General features: G+C 47.0%; 1 protein-coding gene across 2 annotated transcripts in view; it reads left to right on the top strand.

The window, feature by feature from the left end:
• The first annotated feature begins 17,664 nt into the window (after nucleotides 1-17,664).
• bcl2l10 (BCL2 like 10) overlaps nucleotides 17,665-26,122 on the top strand; it is a 33,776-nt gene continuing 25,318 nt past the window's right edge. The window contains exons 1-2 of one of the 2 annotated variants that reach the window (XM_085968650.1): nucleotides 17,665-18,510; nucleotides 20,833-20,883. In XM_085968650.1, coding sequence (XP_085824776.1) covers nucleotides 17,971-18,510; nucleotides 20,833-20,883 — 591 coding nt within the window. In that variant the 5' untranslated portion in view covers nucleotides 17,665-17,970. Of the gene's footprint in view, nucleotides 18,511-20,832; nucleotides 22,975-26,122 lie in introns of those variants that run through there. The other variant, XM_085968649.1, reaches the window with a different exon arrangement.

Here is a 26,122-nt window from a genome sequence, read left to right as displayed (position 1 = left end):
CTGAAGTTTACAGGTTCAGCACAGACCAGAGATTAAACCTGGAATATTTCCAATCTACGTGCATCGATGCTGCTTTACTTGGTCATTTAGCAACTAGGACACTGGGATTTTCAGACACTGTAGTAGCCAAACTTTGTACATTTCAGGGTAGTGGTGGGAGTTTACACTGTGATAGCTAACCTGTCACTCTGTATAAAATGTGGGGGTGGTGGTGTTGGTGTTGTAACCAATCTGTGTGCATATATGTGCATGGGAGGCAGGCGTTCCCACTCATTATCCAACTCTATTCACTGTTACATACTAGATTCAACACATCTACACGAAGCGTGAGAGGTTGTAGCTCCTGTTGCACTATTTGAAAGGAGTTGCTCCTGGCTCCACTTCAGTCTCACGCTCCTGATCTTTCGCCACCCGATCGGAAAGGGGGTGGCGGGCATGTCGGTGGACCTCTGCGTGGGTCTGCTCCTGGGCCTGGCTATGGTGGCCATCCACAGGCCCAGGTTGGTGTCGGCCCGTGGGGGTGTTCGCTCCGGTTGTCTGCCATTCCTCCATGGCCTTGTCCCAGGTGGCCCTGGAGAAGGAGCAGGCGGAGTCTGTCGGTACGCTTGAGACCTTCTGTGACCGGTGGGCACCACAGGGACTGGAGGGCATATTGGACACAGGTGGCAATTGTGGTGTATGTAACCTGTTCCACCTTAAGAGAACTACCTTAAGAGATGTACTACTTTCTCTTGGCTGCTGTATACTGTAATACTGTAATACCGGTGGTGACCACACCGGTATATAAGTGCTGTGCAAGGATTTGCTGGGCAGTTCAGCCCTGACCTCCGAATAGTAAAGACCTGTTAAAAGTTATTCTTGTTGTCTGTGTCCAGTGATTGATCCTAAACATAACTGGGACACACAGACTCAACAGTGGCGACGAGTCCGATCTTACCCTGCGGCAATTTTACATCCAAGGCAGCTTCGTCCTCAAAACGGGCGTCGAGAAGAGGCATCCGCCCTCATCATCCTGCTGAGCACCATCGCACGGGAGGCATCGAGAACCCGGGTTAAAAAGAAAAAGAATTCTGACCACGAAGCCCTCCATCAGCGACAGGCAGTGATCATCCCTTCTACCACGGTGGTGGGTAAGCCGATCAGCGACACGAGCAGAAAGTCAGCTGCGTTGACTGTGGAGTAGGGGAGGGAAAACGGAGGAATAAGGGCGGAGAGCTCGACCACGACCGGTAGAAAGGGCCGGGCTGCAATCGAGGCTGAGAGGCACAGTGACTGGGGCAGCTTAAGGCTCGAGAGCCGCGGAGAACTCAAACGCAGCCGGTGTACAGGACCGGGCTGCAAGCGGGGCTGCGAGGCAAAGCAGCGTCGGGGAGTTGAGAAGCTTAAGGCACGAGAGCCGCGGAGAATTCAAACACATCTGGTGTAAAGGACCGGGCTGCAAGCGGGGCTGCGAGGCAAAGCAGCGTCGGGGAGTGAGAACCGCTGGGGAGGCGAGAACGGCAGCAGCAAGGCAATCGCCATTGCAGCCAGCGGGGGAAGAAGGCAAATGCGGGAATCCGCCATTGTAGTCGGCGGGGGAAGAAGACGAGCGTGGGAAAGACCGCCAAGCGCGGGAAGCCGCCATTTTAGTAGGCGGGGGAAGAAGACAAGCGCGGGAAGCCGCCATTTTGAGAAAAAGAAAAATTTTAAAACTTGCAAGGATGCCTAAACATGGGAGCATTAATACCTTTGATATTGATATCGAAGATTGGACCACGTATGTAGAACGCATGGAAGTTTATTGTAAAGCAAATAAGGTACCAGATGATGAGAAAGCACTAGCCTTATTAAGCTCAATGGGTGTGAAGACATACGGGCTATTGAAGCACCTTTTATCACCAAATAAACCGGCGGATCAGACTTTCGCGAATATTGTTACTGTCCTGAAAAATCATTTAAACCCCACGCCGCTGATGATAGCGGAACAATTTAAATTTTACAGGAGAACGCAGTTGAAAGACGAAAGCAACGCTGAATTTTTAATTGAACTACGTAAGCTATCGAAGTACTGTCAGTTTGGAACAGGACTAGCAGATGCGCTGAGAGATAAATTTGTGTGTGGATTGTTACAAGAAGGAACACAAAAGCGACTGCTTGAAGAGAATGATCTTACGCTTGATAAAGCTGTCACTATTGCAGCATCGCAAGAAGCCGCAGTGAGAGGCACTGCGGAAATCACCGGAACTCTGCAGCAATCAAATGGTCTTGAGTACAGTAAAATGTTATCGTTGTGGAAAGACAACGCACGATCAGAACCAGTGCTGGTTCAAAAATCAGGAATGCAGAAAATGTGGCAGGCTTGGTCACATAGCTAAAGTATGCCGGTCAGGAAAGAAGACCAGCAACAAAAAGTCACCACAGGAAAAGTACAGAAAGGTACACAAGGTGACAGAGAACAGTTCGAACGAACAGAATTCAGATTCAGACTCCAGCAGTAATGAACTGGGTAGTCTAAGAGTACACAATGTTGGTAAGGAAGCAGACCTCCAAACAATTTGGGTCACACTTCAGATAGCAGGAGTCCAAGTGAAGATGGAATTGGACACTGGATCGGCATTGACGGTCATGAATAAGAAAGATTACAAAAGGTTATTTCCACATATTCCCCTACGGGATACGGAGATTGTATTGAAAACATACACGGGGCAAAGAGTATACCCCATCGGGAAGATAGAGGTAAAGGTGGTCCACAAGGGCAAAGAAAGCCGAGGAATGGACTTATATGTGCTACCTGAGGGAGGTCCACCACTACTGGGACGGGAGTGGATTAGGAAAATAAATATGGACTGGCATTCCTTAAAAGCACTAACGGTAGATTCCGGTACAAAAGATGTCAAACATAAACGATTGTCCAGAATATTGGACGATGCTAAAGAGGTGTTCCAACAGGGACTGGGAACACTGAGAGGAATTACGGCAAACATCAAGGTTGAAGAACATGCAAACCCGAAATTTTTCAAAGCCAGACCGGTACCTTGTGCAATACGACCTGCTGTGGAAGCTGAGCTGGAAGAGCTAGAACATTCAGGAGTACTGTCTAAGGTAGACTGGAGTGAGTGGGCCACGCCCATTGTCCCCGTCATGAAGCGTTCATTGAGCAACAAGCCGGGGGAACCGGGGAAGGTTTGCATCTGTGGAGATTTCAAGATCACTGTTAATCTGGTGCTTCACACGGTGCAGTATCCGCTTCCGCGGATTGAGGATATCTTCGCTTCGTTGTCTGGTGGGAAACACTTCACCAAGATAGACCTGGCGCAGGCGTACTTACAGATGGAAGTTGAGGAAGAGTCACGCCAGTATCTCACGATCAACACGCATAGAGGCTTGTACCGGTATAATAGGCTGTTTTTTGGAGTGGCATCGGCTCCAGCAATTTGGCAGAGGGCCATGGAGCAGGTATTACAGGGAATTCCAGGTACACAATGTTACCTGGATGATATTCTGATTACAGGAGATGATGACGAGGAACACCTTGCAAACTTGGAACTGGTGCTCACCAGATTGAAAGAATATGGTCTTCGAGTTAATCACCAGAAATGTGAATTCTTTCAGAAGCGGATCTCGTACTGTGGTCATGTCATTGACCAGGAGGGGTTTCATAAGTCTCCTGACAAGATCGAAGCTGTTGTGAAGGCTCCCGCTCCGGATAATGTATCCCAATTGAGGTCGTTTCTAGGGTTGATTAACTATTACCATAAGTTTCTGCCAAATTTATCCACGGTGCTGCACCCGCTGAACGCTCTTTTGCAGAAGGGAGTACCATGGAAGTGGAGCGAGGACTGTAAGAGGGCCTTTCGCGAAAGCAAGGCATTGATCACCTCAGAGGAAGTGTTGGCTCACTTCAACCCAACGCTGCCTATTCGTTTGGCTTGTGATGCTTCTCCATATGGTATTGGGGCAGTACTCTCACACAAGTTGCCAAATGGCCAGGAGAGGCCAGTTGCGTTCGCATCCAGATCATTGACCTCCGCTGAGCGCAACTATGCTCAGATAGATAGGGAGGCTCTCAGCCTTGTGTGGGGAGTAAAGAAGTTTAATCATTACCTGCAGGGCCAAAAGTTTACGCTTCTGACAGACCACCAGCCGTTGGTATCCATTTTTAACCCTAAGAAGGGTGTTTCGGTGATGACAGCACAGAGACTCCAGAGATGGTCCCTTTTCCTAGGGGCACATCAATATCAGATAGAATTCAAAGGTACAAAGCAGCATGGTAATGCTGATGGGCTGTCGCGCCTGCCACTACCTACAGAGGAGGAGGCACCGACGGTTGACCCTGTTGAGTTATTTCACTCGACCATCATCGAATGTTTACCAGTCACCAATGCAAGTATTGAAAGAGAAACCAGGAACGACCCGACACTGTCCAGGGTCTACGAAGTGACAGTGAAGGGATGGCCAGCACATGGTGATCCACTGTTACCGGCATTCTCAGCAAGACGAGAACAGCTGTCCGTCTGTCAAGGAACATTGATGTATGGAACAAGGGTGATTATTCCTCCTAAGTTAAGAGAGAGAGTTCTAAAGGAACTGCATGAAGGTCATCTGGGGGGAGTCAAGATGAAAAGCCTTGCTAGGGCTTATGTGTGGTGGCCGGGTATCAACCAACAGATAGAGGAGCTGACGAAAAGCTGCTCAGGGTGCCAAAAAGTGCAAAATGCACCTCCGATTGCACCGCTGCATCCATGGGAATGGCCTTCAACCCCATGGCAATGTGTACATATTGACTTTGCTGGTCCTTTCATGGACTCCATGTTTTTAATTGCGGTGGACGCACATTCTAAATGGCCAGAAGTGATTAAGATGACTACCACTACCTCGGAAAAGACGATCGCGGTGTTAAGAACGATATTTGCAAGAAATGGATTGCCAGAACAAATATGTTCAGACAACGGACCGCAGTTCGTGTCAGAAGAATTCCAGAGGTTCATGAAGAAGAATGGGGTGAAACATTATACCTCTGCCCCATATCATCCGGCTACAAACGGGTTGGCCGAGAGATTTGTACAAACGTTCAAAAAAGCGATAAAGGCCATGAGCGAAGATCAGATTCCACTACAACACAAGGTGGACAAATTCCTACTGGCATATCGAAACGCCACTCATGCAGTGACAAACCAAAGTCCTGCCATGATGTTCTATAACAGGAGGTTGCGGTCCAGGTTGGACTTGTTAAAACCAAATGTGCGGAGGGAAGTTGAAAACAAACAGTTCCAGCATATAAATAACAAGACCACTCGGAGCTTCGAAATAGGACAACCAATGTTAGCCCGGGACTATAAAAACGAGAAATGGCAATCTGGAACAATTCGGGCCAGACAAGGACCCCTGATGTACACGGTAGATATTGGTGAAAAGGTAATACGGCGTCATGCTGACCAACTGGTAGAATCGAGAAAAAGGGTTGAACCCATGGTTACGGCAGAGACAACCGTGGAAGAAGTTAGTGAACCTGAAGCATCTACCTCAGAAGTGAATGTACCTGATGATGATGTCCAATCCATAAGAGACCAACTAGATGAGTCACCCCAGCAACGAGAATCAGAGACCCCTGAAAGGCGTTATCCAACTCGAATCAGGAGGCCTCCTCAGAGACTGAATCTTTGAACTGTTTTGCATGAAGTTGTATATATATATATGTTATTATGTTATGTTAAATGGGGATATAACTGTTAAGCTAAAAAGGGAGGATTGTGGTGTATGTAACCTGTTCCACCTTAAGAGAACTACCTTAAGAGATGTACTACTTTCTCTTGGCTGCTGTATACTGTAATACTGTAGTACCGGTGGTGACCACACCAGTATATAAGTGTTGTGCAAGGATTTGCTGGGCAGTTCAGCCCTGACCTCCGAATAGTAAAGACCTGTTAAAAGTTATTCTTGTTGTCTGTGTCCAGTGATTGATCCTAAACATAACTGGGACACACAGACTCAACAGCAATATTATTATTTAATTTGATGTTTTCTTTCCTTTATGATTTAGTTTTCTATTGGTTGTGCCTCTCTAAAAAGGGGGCACTTTTATTCGTTTTTTTTTTGTTTGATGACACTGGGGTAAACCAATGTCTCCTTATGGGTTTTATAAGAAAAGGCATACCAGATTCATCACTTCCTTCAGGTTATATTCCCTCTGTAGCCGCAATTTTCTAGTTCCGACAGGGTAGACCATTTAGGACAGAAATGAGGAAGAACTTCTTTACCCAGAGAGTGGTGAACCCGTGGAACTCTCTACCACAGAAGGCGGTGGAGGCCAGTTCATTAAATATATTCAAGAAGGAGTTGGATATATTTCTTAAGGCTAAAGGGATCAAGGGGTATGGGGAGAAGGCAGGGATCGGCCACTGAATTTGGATGATCAGCCATGATCGCATTGAATGGCGGAGCAGGCTCGAGGGGCCGAATGGCCTACTCCTGCTCCTATCTTCTATGTTTCTATCTTGGTCTTCTCCATGCTCTTAATGGGCAATGAAAATCAATTCCTCAGTGATAGTTTCTAACTGACTCCATCCTTTATCCTTCTCTCTATATTTACATGTATGGCCTCACCATCTACTCTGACCTCAAGTAAACCTCCCTCATCTTCCCTATTGCTAAGGCTGCCTTGAAGAAACTCAAAACACACTGCACCCAAATGTGGTGAGGTTCTTCCAGCACCTCTGTCACACTCCAGGGCAAAAGCCCAAAAAAGGGCTTGTTGTTTGTCGGATGATCCTTGTATCACTTTGAGCCTCGACCTCGCTATTGTAACATTTCTTCCTCTCCATTGTAACATTTCTTGCATTTCTCTATTTTACCAATTCTACTACAATCAGCGCACCTCTGAACTTTGCTCTCTCGACTCTTAACGAGCTTTAAATATGCCCTTACATGCTCTTCCTCCTCTCCGCACTTGCATTGTATTGAAATCAGCATGCAATCTCCTGCCTTAACTCATTCTTTTCCAGGCTTCAAAAGCTGCAGAGCTCCTTAGCTCCATTAATCTTTCAAAACCGAATCTTGATATTGCCTAGTCACTATTTCGTGATTTAACCTTGGTCTAGAAATTCAGTTGCGTTCGCCAGCCGCTAACGCCATAAGAGGGGTAGATTTGCAGCGCTAGGCACTTAGCGCCCGGGCGCAGAACGATCTGCGCCTACGCCCAACTTCAGTTGACATTTAGCGCCGGCGCAAAGTGTTTGCGCCCGCTCAGCTGCGCGCGCAGCTTATGACGTCATTTTGTCGTGCAACGCTGTTTGTGCGCCCCAAACCGGAAATTCAGTGGCGCCCGGCCACTGTGGGCATGGCGCTGTTAAGAACTGTGAAGTGGAACGCAACAGAGGCCCTGTGGGCCTCGGGGAGCGCTAATTAAAGGGCACTTACACTGACCTATAAAGCCCAGCCATTTTGCTGCAATGACTTCAGTGCTTTGGATTTCTGGACAGAGACCAAGGAACAGAGCTTACTGATTTGGGACAACATAGGAGAGGTATTTTTGGCTTCTGGCCAGAGCTTGGAAATTTGAATCATTGTGATTTCACTGTTTGCAAGTTTATTATGGGGGCTGTATGGGGTTCCAACCCTCAGTTCCAGCATTATGTGCGAAGGGCTCGCAGACGCTGTGTGAGAGGGCCAGCCATGCCTAGATGCAGAGGGGCCATCAGGCGTCGGCAACGTAGGCCTTACCCACTCAGGGAATACCGGCAGCAGGTGTCCTAGCTCACCATGACTGCCGCGCATTGTGTTAAGAGGCTGCGCTTCAGAAGGGAGGTGGTTGCAGAGATCTGCCAGCTGCTTCACAGAGATCTGCGTCCACAGCTGATGTGCAGGACGTCTCTCTCGGTGGAAGTGAAGGTCATGGTGGCTCTGAACTTTTATGCAAGCGGCTCCTTCCAAGCCGCTGCTGGGGACATAGCGAACATCTCCCAGTTCGCCACGCATCGCTGCATCCGGCAGGTCACCGATGCCCTTTTCGCGAGGAGACACCAATTCATCTCCTTCCCTATGACCCTAGAGAGGCAGGAGCAGCGTGCAGTCGGATTTGGCAGGATCGCGGACTTCCCCATGGTGCAGGGCGCCATTGACTGCATGCATGTGGCTATGCGGGCACCTATCGACAATGCCAAGAATTACCGCAGCCGGAAGGGCTACCATTCCCTCAATGTACAGCTGGTGTGTGACCACAGGCAGCGCATCCTAGCTGTCAATGCCCGCTTTCCAGGAAGCAGCCACGATGCATTTATCCTGCGCCAGACTACTGTGGCTGACATGTTCGAGGCACAGCCTCCACCAAGGGGATGGCTTATTGGGGACAAGGGCTACCCTTTGTGTACATGGCTCATGACCCCGCTCCGCGCGCCCAGGACCCCTGCGGAGGAGGCATACAACGAAAGCCATCAAGCCACAAGGAACATCATAGAGCAAACGATTGGCGTCCTCAAGCAACGGTTCCGCTGCCTGGATCGCTCCGGCGGATCTCTACAGTATTCGCCGGATAGAGTCTCCCAGTTCGTCGTCGTTTGCTGCATGCTGCACAACCTGGCTATCCGCAGGACTCAGGCACTGCCACCTCACGTTGGACCACCACCTCAGGAGGATGAGCAGGAGGACCATGAGGAGGAGGAGGAGGAGGAGGAGGAGTACCAGCCCAGGAGGGAGCCACAAGGTCCAAGGGCCGTCCGCCGGCGGCTTATTGAACGACACTTCTAGGCCCCCTGTCAGGGAATGGCTTGTGGCAATGAACGCACCTGAATGCAGCCGCTCCGCAAGCCCTCAGCCGCTTAACGCAACAACCACTGGAAACATGACACCTGGACAAGCTGAATAAATAAAAAGCTTTATTTAACAAACTCAGGGCCCTTCCCACATGAAACAGAAAAACAGACAAGACCCCCAAAAAACAGTCACAAAAATATCTCACTCCCACAACCTGGGGAGGAATAACAAAACTTGCCCATCCAATTGGCCTTCATCCTCGGCCTTACCAAAATAAGCCCCCCCCACAACACAAACACCCCCATATAAAAAAAACTGTTGCCACCACACTCTACTGGGTGTGCCGAGAGGGCGAGTCCTTGTGCAGCCTTGTGCGGCCCCTGCCCGACCTGTTGCTCCGCCTCAACCTGGGCCCTGTGGGTGTTGCAAGGCTGGGGGAAGGCTCCTGAGGGGCAGAATGCGTGACGGCAGATGCCCTTGGGGGTCGGCCTAGACGAGGACTGGCCCTGGAGGGGCCAGCTGCTGACTGCTGCAGCTGTGGCTGGGCAGCATCAGTCTCTGCAGCAGCTCGTCGCACCTTGGCTGGGGGAGTTGCAGTGGCGGCTGCAGCAATGGGGGCAAGCTGGCTGATGCCAGGCGCTCGCTGGTCGCCAGAGACACTGGCACTCGGCCGGGCTGGCAGTGCAGCAAGCGCAGCAATCTGGTGGAGGCCAGACCGCTGTGCTGCAGCAGGGCGGCGGGTGCCCTGGCGATGCTTCCGCGACACAGCGAGTGTGGCAGAAGTGAGTGCCCGAACTGCCCTGGTCTGTGCCCGCATCAGATCAGTGAGTGTGTGCACGGCACCACTCATGAACTCGCGACTCGCGTCCTGCGCTGCCGCGAGTTGCTGGACACCCCTGTCCTGTGCTGCCGCGAGTTGCTGGACACCCCTGTCCTGTGCTGCCGCGAGTTGGTCGACACCCCTGGCCTGTGCTGCCGCGAGTTGTTCGACACCCCTGGCCTGTGAGTCCCCGAAAGCGGCCACACTATGAGCCAGGGACTCAATGGCCTGAGGCAACTGTCCCACAACCCCCATGAACTCCTTGTGGCGGCGCTCAGAATCCGCGGACATTTCATCTAGGAGGCGCACCTCCTGGGCGAGGACCGTCTCCGGACTGGAGGCCGGACTCTCCCTCTGGGGAGAAGGCCGCCATTCTGCCCGACCCTTCCCACGTGCCTGGACGCCACTGGGCCCAGGAACTACACCCCCCTGCAGCACTTCCCCCTGGCTCTCCTCCAGGCAAGACGTCTCCCCTCCATTGCCATCCCCTGGCGCGGATGAGGCTTCGCCCGATGTGCCGCCTTCCTGTTGGTCCTCGTCGTCCTCCTCTTCCGAGGGACTGGCACTCTCAGCTTCAAGGACCTCCTCCTCACCAGCTGAAAGCAGGAAGGCACAAGAGTAGCTTTAGAGTGAGGACAGGGCGTCAGCGAGGGAGGCATGAGTGGTGGCATTCAGCGCATTAGTCGGACAGTGGCAAAGGATGTAGATCTGATGCGCTAGGGGAACGAGAGAGGTCCAAACGGTCATGTCCTTACCATTGGGTCGCAGCACAGGGTCGGCATCTCCAATGGCAACAGGGCCAGTCACCCGGCCACGCATGAGTCGAGCCACGCTCTCCTCCAGCTCACTGAGCTCCTGGAACTGGGCACGGCCTCCCCCGGTGACATTCTGGCTCTTCAAATTCCGGGCCATCTTGGCCTGCAAGAGAAAGGACGGCCTCTAAGTACATTGTGGTGGGCTGTTGTTGTGTGCACTGCCTCCCATGGTGGAATAGCTTGGCCAGTGTGGTGGCCTGTTGTTGTGTGCACTGCCTCCCATGGTGGAATAGCTTGGCCAGTGTGGTGGCCTGTTGTTGTGTGCACTGCCTCCCATGGTCGAATAGCATGGCCAGTGTGGTGGCCTGTTGTTGTGTGCACTGCCTCCCATGGTCGAATCGCTTGGCCAGTGTGTTAAGTGCAGAAAGTGCTATTGAGGATCATGCCAGTGCCATAGCTGCGGGAGGAGGGCTGGCCATTAGGCCTTTGAGGTCCCTTTGCCCATAATGTGAGGTGCACATGCAAGGATGAGGAGGACACTGGAAAGGGTACTCACCTTGACCATCCGAGTGAGGTCGTTGTACTTCTTGCGGCATTGGTCACCAGTCCTGGGGACATCGCTGTTGACTGACACCCTGTGGGCGATTTTCCTCCAGGCTCTCCTGTACTGCCTCCTGGGAGCCTTCTTGCCACTGTCCGGGCACAAGATCTCTTTGTACCTTTCCAACCCCCTAACCAGCACCCTCAAAGCATGCTGGGAGAAGCGCTGCGCTCGTTCACGGGCCTTCTCCATGGCTTCAGGCGCTATTTGGGTCCACCAGCAGTGTTCAGGCCTAGCTGCAGGGCTCCACTATCCAGGGCGTGGCTGCAGACCAAGTCGACCCTTCCCCCTTTAAGAGCTGGCCGGCGTCAGGGTGTCTGCTGTCAATCAAAACATGACCGCACCTGCGCTGCGCCCGGCCTCGGCGTTATCAGTCCGCACCGCCGGCTTAGCGCCTAAAGATAGGAGTGCAACGCCAGTTTCAGCGCTCGCCCAAACTCTTGGCCAAATCTACTGAATTTCGGCGAACTGACCTGCACTTTCCGGCGGGCACTAACTTTAGCGACCGCCCAACTTTACCGCCCCAAAAGTGGCTATACTGAATTTCTAGGCCCTTGTCTTTTATTTTTTCAGCCTACTCTGGTACTTGGCCCTTCACTTTGCTTTCTCAATTAATAATCAGTGTGCATATCCATCATGTGGTGGGCTTTATAATGTTGTAGTAGCCAATTTGTATACATATATGGGGGTATGAAAGTTATAATGTGGCAGTCAACCTGGCTGCATATGGGCACGGCAGAGTTATAATATTGTGAGGGCAAATCTGTGTATAATGTCTCCTTAGCAGCAAACCTATGAGCATATAATGGATGATAGTTATAATGTGCATACATTGGTGGTAAGTGTACAACACTGGAGTAAAAGAAAGATTTGCATTTATATCTTCTTCTTCTTAGGCGGAACCGAGGATGACTTGCTTCCACATTAAAAATGAGCTCGCATGTGACTGATGAGTCCAATGCGGGACCTACAGTCTCTGTCACAGGTGGGGCAGACGGTGGTTGAAGGGGCGGGCGGGTGGGGTGCTTGGGTTGACGTGCGCTCCTTGCGCTGCCTGCGCTTGGCTTCCGCTTGCTCCCGGCGAAGAGACTCGAGGAGTTCGGCGCCTTCCCGGATGCTTCTCCTCCACTTTGTGCAGTCTTGGGCCAGGGATTCCCAGGTGTCGGTGGGGATGTATAGCGCCTTTCACAATGACAGGATGTCCCAAAGCACTTTACAGCCAATGAATTACTTTTGAAGTGCAGTCACTGTTGTAACATAGGAAACACATCTGCCAATTTGCGTACAGCAATGTCTCAGAAACAGCAATGAGATAAATGACCAGATCATCTTAGGTGTTGTTTGAGGGATAGATGTTGGCCAAGACACTGGGAGAACTCCAATACTATTCTTCGAAATAGTGCCATGGGATCTTGTACGTCCCCTTGAAAGGGCAGACAGGGCCTCAGTTTTAACATCACATCCGAAAGACAGCACCTCCAACAGTACAGCACCTCCTCAGTACTACACAGAAGTGCCAGCTTAGATTATGTGCTGAAGACTCGAGAGTGGGGCTTGAACCCACACTCTTCTGTCTCAACAGGCGAGAGTGCTACCACTGAGCCACAGCTGACACTGTGCGCATATAGGAATAATAATTTTTACATAAAATTACATGGAATGTACAGCACAGAAACAGGCCTTTCGGCACAACTGGTCCATGTCAATGTTTATGCTCCACATGAGCCTCCTCCCATTCCTCTTCGTCTAACGCTGCATAACTTTTATATTCCGTTTTCCCTCACATGTTTATCTAGCTTCCCCTTAAACGCATCAATGCTATTTGCCTCAACTATTTCTTGTGGTAGCGAGTTCCACATTCTAACCACTCTCCAGGTAAAGAAATTTCTCCTGAATTACCTATTGGAGTGACTATCTTATATTTATAGCCCCTCGTTTTGATCTCCCCCACAAGTGGAATCACCTTTTCTATATCTACCCTATCGAAACCCTATCATAATCTTAAAGACCTCTATCAGGTCACCCCTCAGCCTTCTCCTTTCTAAAGAAAAGAGCCCCAGCCAGTTCATTTTTATTAATCAAAGGTAAATCGTGCTTGACTAATCACCTGGAATTTTTTGAGGATGTAACTGGTAGAATAGATAAGGGAGAACCAGTGGATGTGGTGTATTTGGACTTTCAGAAGGATTTCGATAAGGTCCCGCATAAGAGATTAGCTTGCAAAGTTAAAGCACATGGGATTGGGGGTAAGGTACTGACTTGGATAGAGAGCTGGTTGGCAGACAGGAAGCAAAGAGTTGGAATAAACGGGTCTTTTTCCGAGTGGCAGGCAGTGACTAGTGGGGTACCGCAGGGATCGGTGCTAGGACCCCAGCTATTCACAATATGTATTAATGATCTAGACGAGGGAACTAGATGTAATATCTCCAAGTTTGTAGATGACACAAAGCTGGGTGGGCGTGTGTGCTGTGAGGAGGATGCAGAGAAACTCCAGTATGATTTGGACAGGTTGGGTGATTGAGCAGATGCATGGCAGATGCAGTATAATGCGGATAAATGCGAGGTTATCCACTTTGGTGTCAAAAACAGGAAGGCAGATTATTATCTGAACGGCAATAGATTGGGAAAAGGGGAAGTGCAACGAGACCTGGGTGCCCTTGTGCACCAGTCACTGAAGGTAAGCATGCAGGTGCAGCAGGCAGTTAAGAAGGCAAATGGTATGTTGGCCTTCATAGCGAGAGGATTCGAGTACAGGAACAAGGATGTCTTGAACAGGACTAGGTGCAGGAAGGATGTTCCCGATGGCGGGGGAGTCCAGAACCAGGGGTCACGGGCTAAGGATAAGGGGTAAGCCATTTAGGACTGTGATGAGGAGGAATTTCTTCACCCAGAGAGTGATGAACCTGTGGAATTCTCTACCACAGAAGGCAGTTGAGGCCAATTCATTAAATATATTCAAGAAGGAGTTAGATTTATTTCTTAAGTCTAAAGGGATCAAGGGATATGGGGAGAAAGCAGGGACAGAGTACTGAATTTGGATGATCAGCCATGATCTCATTGAATGGCGGAGCAGACTCAAGGGGCCGAATGGCCTACTCCTGCTCCTATCTTCTATGTTTCTATACACCACTATTATAGTTATAATGCTGTGTGACCAGTTTACATTGAGAAGGAGGGTAAGTGGCATGTGTGTATGCCTTTTCTTAATTAAACTATAATGAAAAACCTAACAAAAGTGCCCCTTTTTAGAAGGTCACAACTAATAAAGAACTTAAGCAAAAACAAATGAAACTTATGAACTTAAATAATATTATTTGCATTATCCACCACGCCCTCCAGTCCCTGCGGTGTCCATCAATCTCAGAAGGCCTCAAGCTGACGGACACCGCATGCTCCTTCCCCAGGGCCACCTGGGCAGGGACTAGGTCGGGGAAGAGAGGCAAGCAGCCAGAGTGATCTCCCCCATGGTGGTTTGTGTGTGTGTATGCCTTTTCTTAATAAAACTATAAGGAGACACTGGGTTTTCCCCAGTGCCAACAGACAAACAAAAAACTAACTAAAGTGCCCCCTTTTCAGAGGGGCACAACTAATAGAGAACTAATCTGGAAAACAAAGGAAAATTACAAAATTAAATAATATTCTGATGAAGGGTCATCGGCCTGAAATGTTAACTCTGTTTCTCTCTCCACAGATGCTGTCTGGCCTTCTGAGTATTTCCAGCATCTTTGTTTTTATTTCACATTTCCAGCATCCAGCATAACATTCTTAGAGGGCTTGACAGGATAGTTGCTGAGAGGCTGTTCCCCCTGGCTGGAGAGTCTAGAACTAGGGGGCATAATCTCAGGATAAGGGTCGACTATTTAGGACTGAGATGAGGAGAAATTTCTTCACTCCAGAGGGTTGTGAATCTTTGGAATTCTCCACCCCAGAGGGCTGTGGATGCTGAATCTTCAAGGGATACGGGGACAGGGAAGGAAAGTGGAGTTGAGGTAGAAGATCAGCCATGATCTTATTGAATGGTGGAGCAGGCTCGAGGGACCGCATGGCCTACTCCTGCTCCTATTTCTTATGTTCTTATTCGCAGTATTTTGCTTTTGTGTAAATAATAATATTGTCACCTGTGTCCACTATGCCCACCAGTCCCTGTGGTGCCCACTGGTTGTGTGTGTGTGTGCGCGCATGGCATTCTGTGGAGCCTGTCTCTAGGATGAACAGACTGGGGCCTAGAAATTGAGTTGACGCCGCGCCAGGGCTTTAGCGCCGGAAATTTAGCGCCGGCGCTAATTCCCTTGCGTGCGCCAAAAATTCAGTAGCGCCGCGCCCAGACGGCTGCCGGCGCTACTGGCGGGCGTGAGTGCCTCCCAATGGGCGCTGAGTGCCGAATTGCGGTGCTAATCCGGCGCTGCGGCACCCGATGCGGTGCGGCAGGCTGGGGAAGTGCAGGCCTCCTCCTCCCGTTAAGGAGGCGCTGCCTTCACCCGATCGCTGGCCGTTTGATTTTTTCAAAAATGAGCCCGGCACCTCGGACAAGTGCCGGGCTTGCAGGCCAGACGCATCTGTTCCGCGGGGGGGGGGGGGTGGAGGAGTCCGGGGAGGGAGGTGCGGGCAGGCGGCCGGCGGGAAAGCGGCTGGCCGCCGCGCGACCTTAATGCGCCGGCGCTAACTTGTGTAAGACTCGGTTGCCAGAGTCTTAGTTGCGGCTGCCACGGGCGAGGCGGCCGCAACTGAATTTCGGCGCTGGGGCCCGTCGGCATGGCAACCGGGACGCTGCGCACACCGATGACGTCATCGGTGCCGGCGCAGCGCTACCGGTGCAACGCCGCTTTAGGGCCCCAGGGAATTTTTCAACTGGCCATAACTCTGGCGCTAGTCCCTCTAGCGCCTCAAAAGCGGCGCTAAGGCTAGTGAATTTCTAGGCCACGGTCTCTTTTCTCTTGAAAAGAGAAGGCTGAGGGGTGACCTAATAGAGGTCTTTAAAATGATGAAAGGTTTTGATAGAGTGGATACAGAGAGAGTGTTTCCACTTGTGGGGAAGAGCAAAACTAGAGGCCATCAATATAAGATAGTCACCAAAAAATCAAATAGGAAATTCAGAAGAAACTTCTTTACCCAAAGAGTGGTGAGAATGTGGAACCCGCTACCACAGAGAGTGGTTGAAGCAAATAGTTTAGAGGCATTTAAGGGGAAGTTAGATAAGCATATGAGCGAGAAGGGAATAGAGGGTTATGCTGATAGAGTTAGACGAGGAAAGACGGGAGGAGGCTCATGTGGAGCATGAACCAGTTGGGCCGAATGACCTGTTTTGCACTGTATATAGAAATATAGGAACAGGAGTAGGCCATTGAGCCTCTCGAGCCTGTTCCGCAATTCAATGAGATCATGGCTGATCTGTGACCTAACTCCATATACCCGCCTTTGGCCCATATCCCTTAATACCTTTGATTAACAAAAAGCTATCAATCTCCCATTTAAAATTAACAATTGCTGTTTGCGGAAGAGAGTTCCAAACTTCTACCACCCTTTGTGTGTAGAAGTGTTTCCTGATTTCACTCCTGAAAGATCTGGTTCTGGTTCTGTTTTTTGCACTGTGAATCCTATGTAATCATTTCTGCTTATTTATACTTATCCCTCAATCAACATAACAAAAAACAGATTATCTGGTCATTCTTCTTCTTCTTCTTCTTCTTCTTCTTAGGCAGTCCCCCAGAACCGAGGATGACTTGCTTCCACATTAAAAATGAGCTCGCAGGTGACTAATGAGTCCAATGCGGGACCTACAGTCTCTGTCACAGGTGGGGCAGACGGTGGTTGAAGGGGTGGGTGGGTGGGGTGCTTGGGTTGACGTGCGCTCCTTGCGCTGCCTACGCTTGGCTTCCGCTTGCTCCCGGCGAAGAGACTCGAGGTGTTTGGCGCCTTCCCGGATGCTTCTCCTCCACTTTGTGCGGTCTTGGGCCAGGGATTCCCAGGTGTCGGTGGGGAATTATCAAATTGCTGTTTGTGGGAGCTTGCTGACTGCAAATTGACTGCATTACATCAGTGACTACACGTGGGGGGTGGGGGGAAGTACTTCATTGGCTATAAAGCACTTTGGGACGTCTAGTGGTCGTGAAAGGCGCTATCTAAATGCAAATCTTTTTTTCTTTTTAATTGTTTACTCTTTCTGATGGGGTGATTGAACAAATCGACTATAACTTAAGAAAACATTAAATAAAACTTAACAAATTAAATTAGAATTTGGTTGGCCGGGGTGACGATGCACTCCAGCCCCCGCGGCGCCCACCGGTCGCGGAAGGCCTCAAGCGTGCCGGCGGACACCGCGTGCTCCATCTCCAGGGCCAACCGGGCGCGAACATGGCTGCGGAAGAGAGGCAGGCAATCAGGCCGAACAACCCCCTCGACCGTCCGCTGCCCGGACCTGTTAATGGCTATTAATGCAAGTCTGTCTTTTTCATTCTCGAGGGGCCAAGTGACCGACTCCTGCTCCTAATTCGTATGTATGTTCCTTTTTTTAATTTAAAATTTGAACATTTTACAGTAAATCACATTTACAGAGCTCAAGTCTCAGCTCTTTGTACAAAGTCACAAGCCCTCATGCCTACAAGGCAGGGGTGCAAGTTTTGTCTTCAAGCCAAGGCAGGGTGGGTGCAGTGTGGGGGAATCACCTGTTGGGGGTGCTGGGTGTCTCTTTAAATACCGTGACGTAGGCCGCATCACAATGGGGCGGTGACGCACGGTTTAAAGGGTCGGTCGCGAGCCGCAGCTGCTGTCGGCTCAGTCTGTGTCAGCGCGAGAGGAGAGGGAAGTGTTGCTGGGCAACGGGGAATAGGAGGAGGGGGGAAAGGAAATAAAGGGAAGGGAAGAGGAGCTCGAGCGTTGCCGGGCAACAGCGGGGGGTGAAGAGGAGCCGCGAGCGTTACTGGGCAACCGGCCACGGCGTGGCGGGGGGGGGGGGAAGGGAGGTTGAGACCCGGCAACGGTTACCTGGCAACGGCGCGGCGCTGGGAGCCTCCTGGTCGAGCGGAGAGCGAGGAAGCCTGCGGAGCGAGGCCCCGGAGCTCAAGGCGACGATGCGGCAGTCCGTGAAGGAGGAGGCGCTGCTGCTGGCCCGCGACTACCTGTGGCACTGTCTGAGCCCGTCCCGCCAGCCGAGGCCGCCCAACAAGACGGCCTGCACCCTGCGCAAGGTGGCCGACCAGATGGTGGAGCAGCACCAGGCCGCCTTCAGCAACATGAAGAGCCGCTTCGACAACGGCCTGCAGATCACGCCCCGGCCGCGGGGCGGAGCGGCGGCGGCGGCGTCCGGGCCTGCGGGAGAGGCGGCCGAGGCGGAGGCGGCGCCCGAGGCCACTGAGACCGCGATGGCGGCGGTAGCGGCCGCCGACTTCCTGCGCCGGGTGGTGGAAGAGATGTCGGCCGACGAGAAGATGAACTGGGGCCGGGTGGTGAGCATCTTCGCCTTCGCCGGGGTGCTGAGCCGGCACTTGACGGACAAGGGCATCGTCATGAGCCCGGAGGCCGGGCCGAGCCCGGTGGACTCGCTGGCGGAGAGTGTGGCCAACTACCTGGGCAAGGAGCGGCGCGAGTGGATTGAGCAGAATGGGGGCTGGGTAAGGCTTCACCGTGTGGCCCCGGATTACCACCAGGGCCTGGCCTGACTGCATGCACACACACACACACACTTTCTGCTTTTTATATACAACTTCCTTCCCTATCTATCTCTGCATTTCCTTCTACCTCCTGCAGCCAAGAGCTAGGAGATGACTGGTCTGTTCCTAGGGCCGGAATTAATGAAAGATTGATGTGCTGAAGACTCGTCCTATTGAGGGCCCCACCCTTTAAAAAAAATCTTGAATCTGAACAGCATATTTAAGAGTTAACATTGGGAATAGAATAGGGCATCAAGGAAAGGGGTTTCAATTGCTTCCCCACTGGGGTGGCAAGGTATAATACTGAGCCACAATCTTGCTTGGGTTCAAAAATTCCCTCTTTTTTTTATAAAAGAAAAAAATGCTGTTGAAAACCCATCTAGTTATGTTCCCATGGGTGGCAAGGTATAATACTGAGCCACAATCTTGCTCTGGTCCCTGCTGTGCTGAGCTTCTGATCTGAGTCATGGCAAGTGGGCAAGGTTCTGAACAAAGGCTGTGGTGCCTCCTTTTTTGATGGTGAGGTAAAAGTTAGTCACATATGTGCTCCCTTGTGATTGACTGACTGTGTAAGGAGGCAAATACCGATGGCCTGGGAACAGGATATGCACCTGCTTTCACAGCAGAATTGTAGAGGTTGGGCAGACCAAAAATGGTGTAATTGCATCTCGTCCCTGTTCTACTGCACCTTGGTGATGTTAACATACTGTGCTACTGCCCCACCTAATTTCAACTTAAAGCATTCAGGATGTTCATCCAGGCCCTGGTGGGATCTTGGATATGTCTCATACCCAACTCTATCCTAACCAGTATTATACTAGTAACTAAGCTTGAAACAGTTTGTATTGAATTTCTGCCTGTTCCTACCTGGGAACTGTGAAGTGTTGGGTTTGCCCTAGTCATGATTGAGGGCTTTATAAAAACCTACTGTGACGTTGCTGGAGGTTTTCATTTCTGAAGTAAATAACTCTGCCAAGGCGTGTTGCATATTTCAAATGCTTTTGTTTTTAAACTGTCACAAAATGCTATTGTAGTGCTAAACTTGTAATAAATATAGTTTCCGATTCATGAATATAAAAGTTCTACATGTGAGCTAAGAATGTTAATGTGACATAAGTAAAATGCATTCCAAGTTTCACATTTCTACCTGTTCAGGGTCATAACAAATGATCATGCAAATGTGGTTCAGCGGATGACAGTTGTGTTCCAGATAAAATTCTAATCTGGATTTAGGGCTTCTAAAATAATTTGTACTGAAAATGTAGTAAAATTGATGCAGGTTCAGTGCAAGGGAAGATGCACTATAGATCTGTGCCTCAAGAAGGACTTTTAAAATCCCTTTTGTGACAGTTTTCTAAAAAAAAAGTTAGACGATGGGCTTGAATCTGAACAGCATATTTAAGAGGATGTGGTATAGTAACTTTTTTTTTATATTTAAAAAAAAAAAAAAAAGTACTAGTAAGTGAATTAGAATTATTTTGGTGAAGAATAAGGTGCCTGAAGAAATATGGGCTAGGCAAATTTACATAGACATCTGGCAGGCGATGCACAAATACACCAGCTGGGCTTATGCATACACAATGCATGATATTGAATGTGGATCTTGAAGCAAACACAGCTGTTTGCCTTTTTCCCTGTTTTCTGAATGGAGTTGATTTCTACATTGAACAGTGTTGTGCTTACGCTTTGAAACCTATCTGAGAGCACGCAAATTAAATCTGTTTAAAATGTTATGGTATTTCTGCTACCACCTTTTTTAATCTAGTATTGAGAATAGAATTGGGCACCAAATATAAAAAGAACCCTCTCCCAAAAAAAAACATGCTGTTGAAAACACATGTAGTTATATTCCCATTTGTGATTGGCCTTCAGTTGTATATGGTAGTAATGAATTCTGCAAGAGAAATTACGATATTTTAGTTGTCTAATTTGAATGGTTGATTGCAATGCACCCGATACCTAGGGGTTTAATTATAAACCCCATGTCTGGATGGATTAAAAATTAAACCCATTATAAATATTCAGTAGAGCTGCAGTGTGGGGGTATTTGCACAAGGGAATTAACTTTCTATCATTATGAATGACCAGATCATTTATCTTTTTCATGTCATGCAACCCTTTCTGTCGGCTGCTTTTGAGGGGCAGAAATTTTTACTTTTTTTTGTAGAGGCCTATTCTTCTCGTATTGGAAAGATGTTCTTGTGCATTAATTTGGCCATTGAAAAATGAATAAAGCTGTTTGGGTACATGTGGTAAACCTGTTCTCTCTCTTTGTTTTGATAGGAGGGATTTCTCAGATTCTTTGGCAGCGATGACCATTGGCAAGAGTCAACAGTACGCAACATGCTGATAACAGTTGCTGGGTTTGGTATAGCTGGGTTAGCTTGCCTTCTTGCTGTCCGATAGACTGGTGCATCTAACCAATTGGAACAGTTGCTAACATCCTAGAAGATATAAATTTCTCATGCACAATGTTTTCCATTTTTATATCTCCATTTCTAAGATATTTTTGGAGGTTGCCATCATATGGGACAGAGCAGCAAGAAATCTGGAGATTCTTAAACTTTTGTGTCTGCAAGTGTTAAGTTTGTTTGTTCACTTAACTTTTTTTTTTAAATATTTCATTTAATATACTGCCTACAACACAAAATGAAGTATCCTTTAATGTTTTTAAAAGGCTTTGCGATAAGAATTGGGCTTGAGCAAATGGAACCCTTTATGGTTTTAATTATTGTGGGTTAGGTGTGGAAAATGAGGGAAAGTTGTAATGCAAAATGTCTTTTCTACAGCCCAGTTCTGAGAGTCACAAAGAATTGCACTAACCTATTGAGTAATCCAGATATAGCAAGGTATAACAAAATCCATTAGATGTTTTCTGTTTCATTGCAAGAAATGTATGCGTGTGTATATACATGTGTGCGCCTGTCTAAGAGTCTCAGAAAAACTCTAGTTAGAAATCTGGTTTCATGTGCCCTGGTCCAAATTGTTTGCTTAGGTTTTACCTTTTTTGTTATGAATAACTAACTATATTCATACCAATTTATAGTTTGTTCATTTATGGCAACTTGGGTGTTCAACCTTGTACGTGTCTGAAGTTTTCATACTTAAAATAAATTTAAAAGAAACCTACTTTACCAGAAAAGAGAGTACATTTCTATCGGGGTATTATAATTTAGCAACCTTCAGCAAAGCTAAAGGTCCACCAGCGTTAGTTTCGTGTATATTCTTTTTCTCTCCTCTTCTTCCTCTGTCCTCCCACTAATATTGGTATTTCATAAACAAGAGCATCATCATAGTTTTATAGTTAGTAATGGTTTGGTAATGTATTGACTAAATCAGTCCACCATATTGGTAAAATATGGTGTTTCCATATTGTGTACAGTGTAGACATCAAAGTAGTGGTAGAAAATAGTACACCTAGCCAGCAAACTATTACAAGTGCAAAGTAATTTTTTTAAACTTTTCTGTATTTGTAAAAAAAAAAGTGTTACTAATTCTGTACTGTAATACATTGTGAAAGCTTGATGAGTTCCTACTGTACACGCAGGTCAGAATTTTGAAAGCACCTCACACACAAATGGGGTCTAGAAAGCAACCAAATATACCTGGAACTTAATGTAATTGTCGATGTTATAGTTTAAACGTCCCATCATATTTTAAATCGTGTAAAAGTATTTATATAACATTTTTATAAATTAAAATATAGCAAAGCATTTAGAATCATGCCATGACTTAAAATCTGCTTTCTGTGAAGCTCATTTTACCTTGTGGCAGGGGTGAGCATTTACCCTTATAGTGCATGGACCTATTAATATATATTTGTGTTTCCTGTAACTCCTTACCATTAAATTTTATCAGAAGGAGCATGTTAATGGGTGTATTCTTTGGGATGTTCTCAGACACGGGATGTTGAAATCATTATTTGATTTTTTTTTTTGCTTAATGATCAACGCGAATCCCTTGCTGTGTCCTAATTAATTGAGGTGCAGAAAGTACAGCAGTGTAGAGGAGGAAGTACTGAAATCTACATTTTGCTGAGTTTCCTGTATGTGTACAGCATTATTGTCTTTGCTTATTTCTTTTAGCTCCAACAATTTGTACTCTTGTTTCAAGCTGTTACATTATACCCAAAATGGCAAAGTAATTTATGAATCATAGAAGCAAGTAAATCTGCAGTCTGGAACTAATTTTGCATTTTTTAATTTTAATGTGCCTTGTGTTCTGTTCTGATGAAGTCTTGAAAAGCGATTCAATGACTGTCAAAATATGTTGGGTTTATTTTTCAACTGAAAGTCTTAATAGGGGACTGCCCCCTCCAGTATCTCGGTGCACTCGGGCTGAATGGTTGTGTATGTTCTAAAGGTACTTGCTGAGCAGTCTGTAATTGCTGAAATGACAAAATCAATGAAACCTGGAAATTCTGAGGCTCTTGTGTGGTGATGCTTTATTACTTAGTTTTATTTATTAGTCTGTAAGGACAGTTGCTGTCTCTTGCATATATTGCAAAGAATTGAAAGTTTATAAGATTTAGGCTATGCATTTTTGCACTTAATTGTTTTTTGTATTGGAACTGTTTTTTCTTGATGACTGCCTGCTGGGGTATGGTTCCATGGGCACTAGTTGTGTGCACTTACCTTACCCAAGTGACCATTACATGCCTGAATCTTGATGCTGGATTTGACCGCATGCTATTTGACCACACTGGGCATCACAGTTCAAGCTTGTTACTCCATTTTTGTCATGAGCAGGATTTTTTTTTTGGTCCCTAACCTTGCAGCTATGTTAAACTTTCCCTCCCGCTCCCTCTTCTCTTTCTCCCCCCACGATGCCTGAGCACAGACCTTTATTCTGCCAAAGTTAATAGTTAAAGGCTGCATTCAGTGCATTGATTAGCTGTAAATCTTGTCCCACCTGTTTGATTGCAGAATAGTCATTCTAAATGGAATAGGTGCGGTGTGGTTGCTAAGTAAATAGTATTGTGTTGAATGTTTGAAGCTTGCTTGAAAAATGTTTCCACTTGCAAACTGGCTTTCAGGAAGGTACAAATAATGCAGCATTCTCTGTGGAATCTTTTTTAGTTCAACTTAATGGGTTCATGGAAAACTTTTATTTTAAACTATGTACTGTCAAATTTGGGCACTTCCTTTTTAAATGCGATTTACTTTTACAATGTTAATGTGTAATGTCAGAGCAGCACTGCACTAAAATGCAGTTTAATTGGTCAGCTAATTGTGATCTTGCATAATGTACTTTTGAAAGCATTCTTTAATGTTTCCTGTTAATTCATGCCCATCACTAATTGCAGTGCACGGATTTGGCAGAGAATTTTCTGTTGAGTGGAGGATACTTGCCTTGGCTGTCATTTGGGATATGTTCCATACAGTCCAAAGAACTCTACTGAGCAGCATTACTTGTTTAGAATAATGAGGGACTGGCATACTTAAGTTGTACTGCTGCCTAAACTGCTCTCTGGCCAGGATAAATGTGACTAATATCCTCTCGCCTACCCTTTCTGGTAGTTTCACTCTTGGAGAAAGCGGGGTATATTTTATGGTGACACTGCCTGATATGCAACACTAAATTATCTCCCGGTTTGGGGGAAGGAGTTTAGGGGTAAGGCTGAGTTAAATTTACAACCTGAATTATTCCATTTTTTGCTTTAATTTGGAAAAGTTTGCATTGTACCTAATTCGGCATGGGTCATGTGTGCCTTCCCACTAGGTTCATGTCATGCTATTGGATAAAGATGGGTTTAAACTTAAAATGTTAGTGCAAGCTACTTGCAACAAACTGATCTGGGTATACATGATTTATTTTTGGTCCAGTTTAAATTACATTATAATCAAAGATTATTGTGACGTTTATCATGACTGCTATTACTGTACGATTATTTTAAAATATAGATGCCTACTAGTTCAGTTTTGTTTTGATTCTAAAACTGATTGCCTGCTCACTTCTATATTGGAAGTTAATCTGCAGAATATTGGCTATAGACTCTGATTTAGAGATTAAAATCCAGAAGAAGGAATGTATGGCAGTTCATTAACACCACAGGGAGCAGATACAGTCAAATTGTGGCTATTTTACATTTCCTGCAGATACAGTCAATTTAAGGAAAGGAATGTTCAGAAACCAACATTCCCATCCACCCTAATTGAGGAATCGTGCATTACTTTCAGTGCATTTGGTTTGGGGGGAAACTTTTTTGTCCAGTTTAGCCAATTTGCCTGGACAAATCGCCTTGAGTGTGACTACAAAGTACCATTATCTGTCTGCTATCTATCCAGTTCATTTGCAGCTTGTTTGTAAAGGTGAGTAGGCATCTTTTTCCCTAGTGGTATTTGGGGGGGGGGGGGGGGGAAATGTGGATGCTCCCTTGTTTAGAGTTGAGTCAGGGAAAAGAATTGGGCCTCCTAGTTATTCACAAAACTGAAGAGCAATTCTAGGAAAATAGAACTATTGTGTGCCGCTAACTTGGAACTTATGAAAGCAGTTTTGCTATCTGAATAACCCAATCTGCAATAAGCACGTCAAGGGTCGTAGCAGTACAAATGTTTCTATGGCGGGAATGTTTTTAATTCAATGCACCTAACTACTGAACAAAAGACAGATTTATTTAACAAAATGCCTACTTCATCGATGGCTCTATCTATTTCATAATTACAACAAAATTGTATTTGTACTTATCTAATCTCTGGATAAAAGCAACATTTTTTTATATAGCACATCTGTGTGCATCTATTGAAAGATTGAAGCAAGTAGATACATTTTTTTGATTGACCAGGTTTGAACTAAACATTACTGTTAACATTGGTGAATCCCTCTGCCCACAATAACAAGCCAGGTCAATTCTGGTAACATCACACTGAAATGCCAGCTTGTTTTAGTTGTTGGCATCAGCATATTCAAAATAAAAACAGTAAATGGTGGATATACTTGGCAGGTGAGGCAGCAACTGTAGCGAGAGAATATCAACCTGAAACGTTGGGTCAGTCAGCATGGAGAGAGAAACAGACTTAAGTGTTTCCAACATTTTGTTTTTTATTTCAGATTTCCAGCATCCACGGTATTTTGTTGAAGAATTCAATCACCAGGACTTGAGCATGTAATCTAGGCAGGCAATCTGCAATGAAAACTATAAATTTCCATCCAATTTGTATCAAAAGACAAAATGAATTTAAAGAGAGAAATTTCTTGGTAATATTTTTAGATGACAAATAGATCAACAAAAGTTGTCCTGGGCTATAGTTTTGAACTATCAAATGTTCCACTTTTGTCCAATCAGTATTTCCTTCCTCACAGATCTTCGTTTTAATGTGGGAATGGGTTCAATTTGCAGTCAACAATTTTATTGAAAAACTAAACTTAATATTAAAACACCAGGATAAGTAACAGAAGAGACCATACTTTGTTATGCTACTTAAACCCATTATTTACCACTTTTAACACCATGGTTTATTGACCTATTATTAGATAATTGATATTTTGGCTTGATTACAAACAACAATTTCACCAGGAACTTCAATCACAAACCACAGCCATTTGAGTTGTTGGTAATCCATCAGTTGAACAC

Source organism: Somniosus microcephalus, chromosome 27 (genome assembly GCF_052327205.1).
Source record: "Somniosus microcephalus isolate GS21.2 chromosome 27, FLI_Smic_1.0, whole genome shotgun sequence".
NCBI lineage: Eukaryota > Metazoa > Chordata > Chondrichthyes > Squaliformes > Somniosidae > Somniosus > Somniosus microcephalus.
The sequence above is the reverse complement of the archived record's forward strand: the minus strand, read 5'-3'. Positions and strand labels throughout refer to the sequence as shown.